The 8,752-nt window shown below is 42.2% G+C and overlaps 1 protein-coding gene across 1 annotated transcript; it reads left to right on the top strand.

The window, feature by feature from the left end:
* Positions 1-989: 989 nt before the first annotated feature.
* T265_06365 (hypothetical protein) lies at positions 990-7,638 on the top strand (the record flags this gene model as incomplete). The annotated part of the gene is given in 4 exon segments (XM_009171606.1): positions 990-1,102; positions 1,119-1,271; positions 1,474-1,636; positions 7,420-7,638. 4 exon segments carry the CDS (start codon positions 990-992, stop codon positions 7,636-7,638), a joined length of 648 nt encoding a protein of 215 aa, XP_009169870.1.
* Between the last annotated feature and the right edge of the window lie 1,114 nt (positions 7,639-8,752).

The raw sequence follows: 8,752 nt of genomic DNA on the forward strand, positions 1-8,752 counted from the left end.
TGAAATCACCCAGTCGACGTAAATTCAGCAGGATATGCACCAAAGGCACAACGATTACTCTCCAACTTGACACAAGTTCTGATCTACCTCTGATTTCAAAACAAACCTGGGACATAATTTGAAGGCTACCAGTGAAACACACAGCGCCCTCCCGCGGCCGTGTGAAGGTCTACTGGAATCCCTCGCCTGAGTTCACCACCTGGTGTCCAACAGGGCTGTCCTGTTCACATTTCCTCTTCAACTTCATCATTGACACGATCATGGAAGACGCACTACCAGCCTCTAATGCCTGTGGGGTCGAAGTGCTCCCTGGGCCTCCGCTCACAGATGTCGAGTACGCAGACGACATAGCTCTTCTGGGATCTGATCCCGTTGTAATGCAAACAATATTAAATAATCTAAATAATTCTGCCTTGCGGTTCGGCATGAGCTTCACACCTGCAAAGTGTAAAGTGCTACTGCAAGACTGGGTGGGCTCGAACCCTAGCATCGTGCTTGCGGATAAACCGATTGAGGTAGTAGATAAATTTGTTTACCTGGGCAGCTGTATCAGCCCCGGTGGTCTCATGAAAGATGAAATTTCCATCCGGATTGGGAAGGCCAGAGCAGCTTCTGCGAACCTACGCCACCTGTGGCGTAGGCGTGACATCAGCTTCTCTGTCGAGGGTCGAGTTTACAATGCTGCGGTCTGCTCCATATTACTATATGGATCAGAAACCTGGCCGCTGTGCGCCGAGGACGTCAAAAGACTTTCAGTGTTTGACCATCGATGTCTTTGGAGCATTGCCCGAATCTGGTGGGAACACCGGATCAGCAATTCTGAATGGTATTCCGAATGGTATTTGGGAGAAATGACTCGCTTTCGATAGATCAATTGAGCACACTGCATAGGTTGTGCTGGCTTGGCCACGTGCTGCGTATTCCAGAACCGACTTCCTCTTTTTGCACAACCACGTGAAGGGTGGAAGAGAGCTAGAGGCGGTCAAACAATGACTTGGCAGCGAAGTATTAAAGCCATTACCAGCAAAATCAGCTGCGTTGGTCACTGCCGTCTTCCTGGATGGGGACCCCGAGACGGGCCACATCAATGGCTAGAGACATTGTCAAATATGGCCCAGTCGCGCCCTCAATGGCGCTGATGCATCCAAGCTATTGCCTTCAACGCATAGCTCCTATTCCACCCCCCCACTTGACAGCCCACTGTACCTAACCCCCCCAAACATCGGTGAGCGAAACTGGGGCAGCTACAACCACTGTACGACGAGTACGCGGTTATTACAGCTGACATGATGATGGTGATGATGATGATGATAAGGCATTACTGTCTCATTCCTGATGCGCCTGCACACAGCAGATGCCTTTTGAGCAGCACCGGGCTCTTTGGCTTTAAAAGTATTTCGACCGTATTTTGACCGCACAACGGTCATCCGTTTTGGGGCCGACCTTTTCTAACCCGTCCTTCCTCGGGGGAAGGCAGCATCGCTGCTTCCATAAATATGGACATGCTGGTCGCCTGGGGGGAACACCTTACTGCCTTCACACTCCTGTCGCACAGAACAGTACGACTTTACCCCCAGACCGCCCCGTACCACGATTGCTCGTAGTGCTAATACGGAGGCCAGCCAGAATGGGATTTGTAGGCACAGGTTTAAACAATGATCGTTACAAACCGCTCAGATAGGGAAGCGAACATTCACGTTTCTGAAAAGCATTTCTATTGTAGCAGAGCGAGTACTCAAGATAAAATATGTTGACAGTCGCTTGCCTATGAGTGGTGGAAGTAAAAGCTAAATCAAAACAGCATTATCACCTTCCTGTAATGCTTTATTATTATTTTTTTTTTCAAAACACAAGCGAATAGGGAATGACTGCATGGTAGCATTATCACCTGTAATGCTTTATTATTTTTTTTTTCAAAAGACAAGCGAATAGGGAATGACTGCATGGTATGGATAACCACTGCTAGATGGAACGTGGCCGGGTGATAAGGACCGCATTCCAGCCAAAATTCTGTCGTGCTAAAAGTTAAATTGGAATTTGGGGACGTGATTACGAGCAGCTAACTGATGATGTTGCCGACCGTCTTGTTATCTTATTTTGGCTGACTGATGGTTTGTAGGAGACAGTTGCACGTTTGTCGGACGATGGCTCTACTGGGTCCTCACAGGTGCTGTGAGTTTTTAAAAATCACCTCGTTCGGTTCAGAGCAAAATATCTGAAACCATCATGGAGCACACTATATAAAAACGTATGACCGAAACTTGACGTCTGGAAATAATAGGTGGAAAGGATACTTGTTTTCACCTCACACTTACTTAAAAAAGACTAAATATGTTGAGTATTCTGATTTCTTCCGGGGCCATAAAGTTTTAGCCACTGAGAAGGCTGCAAGCATCTAGGAGCCTCCTTGGACTTTTCTCTAGCAACCGTTCTTCTATTTGAAATGTTAATTTACTCGAAAAAATAAACGATCTACCAGTAACATAGACCGTACTTAGTAAGCTCCCTGCATACCGCGCTTCACCGTATCAGTATTTTACAAGGTGATGACGATCAAGAACTCTCCGTGGATCTCTGTAAGGAAACAATAACTGAGGTCCGTTAGAGTTATGCAATGTGATGTAACATTCGCACGGGAAAATGACACAATCGCTTGAATTACATCAGAAATGCTAAGTTGTACACAGAATTTAGTGTACACACCCGTATGAGTTCCCGTACGAAGGTAAGAAAAGGTTTGCATTTGCAGGTACCAAAGTCCACAAGTACATTAACCAAAATGTTTTCACTAAGAAACGCACTACATTTCCAGTAGAATAAAAATTTCAGCCACCCACAGAAATGCAGCGAAATTGGTGTGCTGTAAAATTGTGGGACAACTTTACTGTCTCTAACGCGCATTCTTCTGTTTGTGACTTTTACCAAGAGATTTAGCATTAGGGTGACTAGCATTTCCCAGGTTCTCTTTCAGAGCACTCACAAATGGTTACTTTTTTTTGGAGGCGAAAACTCGCTGTGCTAGTGTATTGAACTCACATGTGGGTGCGAATAAGAACTTCGTGTTGTCCAGTCACATAAGTCTGCGGATCTGATAAGGGAAAAGAAAATCACAAAGCTGTCTTTTTAAAAAACCAAAGCCTCCTCACAGCGCGCCGTAAATTTTTTATTAATGCTAATTTGCTCATTTTCTAAGTTAAAAAGTCGTCTAATTTTAATTTGTGTACGTCATTTTTAAATCCGAACCGGTCGGTAGACATTCGTGCCAGCTGGCGACAATGTTAGATAGAAAGAGGGCAATGACTTCACCTGGACTGTTTCGTTACTTTTTAGTTTAAGCTAAATCTCCTAGAATCCGGAGTCGTCGATGGAAAAATGAACAAATCAACCTCCAACCAAAGTAATGTTACGCTAAAAGAAGCGGACAGAAGTGTTACACACTAGACAACTGCATTTGAAAACAGCCATAAGGTTACAGTGATATATTTTTGCTTGTAGGATCATTTGTGTTTATTTAAGAGTTTTGGGTAATATTCGGGACGAGGATTATCTATAAAAGCGACCTCATTCCTCATCTTCCCATTCAGTTCGAAGCAGGCGTGACTTGTCTTGCATAGTTACCATTATAATTACAGTATGCGCAAAAAGTACGTGCAGTTGTTGCAGGGACTGTTAAGTCCAACAAAGTAAAGTAAATCATCTCCATGTTTTGCACATAATAGAAAGATTGTGAGATTGGAAATGGAGAAGCCATTACCAACTTTTCAATTTATTCCAGTCACTGACTTGAACCGTACATGAGTGGGCTCGGTCTACTGTAGCTTTGAAGTTCGGAAATACATTTCGGAACAGCTGGTGCAGATCGTCACCATATGGCTGATTTGAGCCAATAAATTCTGCGCAAATAATCGGTTGTCTTTGCATAATCAGCATTGTCTTGTTAAATTTCAGCGTGTGGATTTATATCATACGTGGCTGGATGCTTGTGTCAACTGAAAGATCTCTGAAAACGCAGGCGATTTATCTTTCGGGTAGTCTCCAGGTTATGGACTGACAGCTCGTTGTATCCGCACTAAGTAAAGCTGGCCATCTGTAATAAATCGGAGAATCCAAAAAATGTCTGTGAGTAACTAGTGCTATAAGTAATTTGTCCCAATAAGCCGCAAACTTTCCAGTAGAATGACTGAACATGTGTTGAAATAGCTTGTATTTGCCGTGAGATAACAACGGACTAGGTGAAATAGTGCCCATATGGTTAATAGAAAATCTTCGACCTCTCACGCCCTCCACCGTTCTTGTTGCTCTTCAGGTAAGCAAATTCCTCTAGTTTTCTTTGACCTCATGTTTTAATTGAACTGTCATTCGCAGGAAGTCTCATGTTTTTGCTGACATGGGCATTCAAATGAAAATCAAATTAGCGTAAAGCAAACGTGGCGTTGGCGCACTATTTTAGATAAATTATGCATTGCTAATCAAGTACACGTTTTAGCTGTTAAAATTGCGAAAAGTAATATCATCCAAGAAGATGAAAGACAACGATTTATTCCATTTATGACTACTTCATCCTGCGTCAGAGTTCACGCCAATACCTAGACGTATCTGAAAACCACTTGAGCACCGTTCAAATTTAAGCTAACCTCAGGTGGGACTCCTGGTTGCGATCATTTTGATTGCAAGCATTTTATTTTGGTATTTGTGCCGAATCATATTCGTACGATCCCGGATCTCGCCGGATTCTTTCTTCGGAAAATTTAGCACTATAGATGGAGATAATTCCATTCAGATCACAAGTTAATACCCTGCTGACTCTTGTCACACATGGCGAATGACCCTCAAGCAAATTTGATACTCGTTTGAAGGCTAGAACGCTCCACATGACGTAATCACTACCTTACATTCTGGGCGGATGAAGAAAACGATGATGGACATCACGACCAGATAGTTTTTTCGCCGGTATAGGACATTTAATTTTAAGAGATATTTTGCTACCCTGTTTCCAGTAGGCAGTTCCTACGAATAAGATCACTAACAACACCCTCAATATTGATGGATGATATTTCAATAATCTTACGTTGGCAAAGGCGCCGTTTCGTGAAAGTCGGCGTATATTTTGGCAACTAGACTACCAGAAGAGATTAGGCGAAACAGTTTCATCTAAACGTGAGTCAGTAATACAAACAAAAATAGCTCAATTAACGCAAATGTTTTTAAAAATGTGAAGCTGATCGTTAATTGTTGGGAATTTATGCAAAGTTTTAAAAAGTGCACCCGTTTGTCCTCTCAGAGATTGTTATTCCGACTCTCCACCATGTTTCCCGTTCTGTCAATATTAACTTTTGCTTGGCGCTTCTTTTCTTGTTCATAAATGCCTTAGCAAATATCTCCTTATCATTGATTTTGCTTAAATTAAGCAGATGCAGAAAGATATAGCAGGAGCAGTTCACTCGTGAACATACCAAGGTTTAAAAACCTACACTTCTTACCGTGTTCATAGTTCTTTCAGCTCGTTCGTCATAAAAACTGTGGGAGAATTGACCGTCTCTTGCAAGTCACGTAAAGTCACCGGAGGGAAACTAGTTTATCGGAGTAAATTATTTCTCTCATATGGGACAATTCTGACGACCAGCTGTGTGCTCAGTAACTGGCTGTATAGTTATTTCATTGTAGACCGCCATAATTTATTGAGCAAAGCTGTTGAGATAAACAAACCGACGGAAATAAACTAAACAGCAACATACACAGTTGCGTGACGTCGGCTCCGTTCAACGACGTTGTATTCCTCTCAATGAACTGAAGTGGTGTGACACGACCGTTTATAAGCAGCTACCTATCCTGGCTGCAGATAACAAAATGCATCAAGCTCGTTAGTTTTTGAACGACCGACTCGAATGAGATGAATGGAAATCCTACAAATTCAATGTAGCTTATGCTCTGAATCTCGCAGAGTAGCTGTCAAATATATTATGGATTCCCAGATTCCCTGAGAAGCGGCGAGCATGCAATGAAGTGGAACGTTTTTGAATGCCAGCAGCTGCAAACAGTGAATGGCAGGGGAATAAGTCGTGCCTGTTTCTAAAGACTGTTGGCATGAAAAATATGGCATCTTGTACCTTAGAAGTGGAAAACGTAAGTTAAAGAATTCGTTTAGTATGATGAATGAAGCGGATATAAGAAAGACATCCGAAATGGAGAACGGTCCAAACGAATATGAAACCAACCAGATGGGCAAATAAAAAACCAACCAGATGGGCAAATAAAAAACCACTGATTTTATTCTTAATGGAGCAGCAGTAATAGCATGGAACTTTTCACAGAAATGACATGCTTGGAAACCGTTTTAATTATATTTTGGGGCTTTTAATATCCAGTACATCTACTCTAAATTGGAATGGCAAAGTTTACTCAAAGCTCTAAGCTTTGAAGTTATCCTGTAGGATAATTCACACCGTAGCCTGGTTAGCTCACTGCGCCTTATACATTCATAAAATCTACGGCTTCATTTGGAGTACAACCTACCGTGAAAGTTCACATTTTTCTGTTTGATAACGAGTTTGGATTTAGGAAACCGCCTTTCACATACAGCCATCTCAAGAACTGAGGGGTTCACCTGGCTCGCATCACACGTCGAAGACACTGTATCTGACGAACACCCGATTTATTCGACGGTATTTCGGTCATCTGAATTATAAAGTTCCAATCTCACTGTCGTGTGATTCAAGCTGTTTACACCTTTACTATAAACCATCTACAAAAACACAACCGGTATCTAGCACGCCGTCTACTGATGTGTTGAACTGGATTGACTGACGGTTTTGCCGTAGTATACCGGGGATCTTAATACTAGAGTTTAGTACCTACAGCTACTGTTTGGTGCATACAAAGGTATTGTCACAAAAATACGTATTCATTTTCGGCTTTGTCTATTCAGGACCAGCAGTTTGTTTGGCCGTGCGTTCACGCTGAATCATATTCTCTATCATCAAAGAGGTGACATGTGGGCTTCAAGAGGAGGACGGTCGATTTGATAGTGCACAGTTTTGATATAATCATTTTATGAACTGACCAACAACTATCTCAATCGATCAACATTTTTAAAAACGTCGCTAGCATCATCAAACTGCGTTATGCAATAAAAACTGGTGGGCACTTCCTCTGTAAAGAGGGAATTTTGTTAGCAATTTATCTGCAGTAAACTTTGCGGTGATGCAAATCCATGATAAAACATCACATTCAAAGAAGGTGGACATCAGGTGTTCTCATCTCCCTTCATCTGGCTGATCCAAACGTCACTAAAGTATTTTTAGTTTGTTGTCAGTCTTAATAAAAGTTTTCCGCCTTCTGAATCGGTAAATTACTCTGAAATTTTCTTCCGCAATTTGAATAAGTGACTTCCAATCGTTTTCTGGTATTTTTGCACACAAGGAGCGAGATGGCTCAAGTGGTAAGAGCGCGAATTTACTGACCGGAAGGTCCGAAGGTCCATTGTTCGAGCTCGAATTCTCCCGTCTAGGCTCGGGCAACCTGGCATTATCCAAGTCCTCGTGTCTCCTTCGTGTGGCGTGGCAGCTAGGCACCGAAAGCGCGCTACAGCTGGATGATATATATATATTTGCACACGAATATCTGCGGTTTTCTGAATAATTCCAGCAAAGTTAATATCAGCGGCTACTTAGTGAGCTGAAAAAATTTAAACCATCTCTACCTTAAATAACCGTCCCTAGTGGTTGATATGCCATGCAAGTAAGAGCCGTTGACCCACGGTAAATCCACCCCGCCGGGGGTCTCTTTAGAGGGAGAATCTTCTTTAAACCTAGTTGATAAGGGAGGATATTGGGTCTACCTTGTGCTGTATGACGAATATTCATCTGGTCCTGTTGTCAGCAAAACCACTTATGGGCATTACTAAATCCGACTTATTTACGTTTCTACATACATCATCAGTAATTTTTATTCCGCATTCGTAATTTTATTTACGGTCAAACACACAATTTGCTTGGTTTATCCTTAGATTTAACCTGAATTGTGCAAAGCAGTATACATAGTTTTACAAAATTGCAATTAGTCTCTTCCCACAGTGGCTACTGAGTCGGTTGGAGAAATGGCCTTTGGCGTTTTTTGTTTGTTCCAAGTGCTAAAAAACTGCTCCTGAGCACACAAAAATCTCTTGGTTATATTTGGCTTATCGCTATTGCACACGCGCATTTTAGTTCGGATATCATATCATATTATCCCCTATACGAGCGACAGTTTTCTTGGCACAAGATGGCGGTCGAAGATAACAATGGAATGGCACAAATGCATTTCGGCTATCCTACGCATACATGCAAGTGGCGTTGAGACTTATTTATCTTGTTGATTCTGTGGGTCTCTAGATATTCCGCTTTTGCGTTGAACGGAATTAACATCATTTGGAATTTCTAAATAAGCTTTAATTTGGACTCAAGATGCCCGATTTACTGGGAAGCTGAAAATCTCTGTGACGTGATATCGGCTCTTTCTTTCTTGCTGTAACATTAAGGAAACCGAACAATGCCCAGATGGTAGGTTGGATACTGGTGAAAGGAAGAAGGCATTCGCTGCGGAGTTATTAGAAAATGCTGACTGAACGGTTACAGACTATGGGACAGGTGAGCAAAACTCTCATATGCCACTTGTTTACAATCTGAATATCCATCTCCTCCTTGAGCGCGTCTTTTTAAACTTTTCTGAATATTCATTGATTGTTCCTCAAATCCAAGCAAATGCTACAAAGTGA

The sequence above is a fragment of the Opisthorchis viverrini genome (genome assembly GCF_000715545.1).
Source record: "Opisthorchis viverrini unplaced genomic scaffold opera_v5_126, whole genome shotgun sequence".
Taxonomy (NCBI): domain Eukaryota; kingdom Metazoa; phylum Platyhelminthes; class Trematoda; order Opisthorchiida; family Opisthorchiidae; genus Opisthorchis; species Opisthorchis viverrini.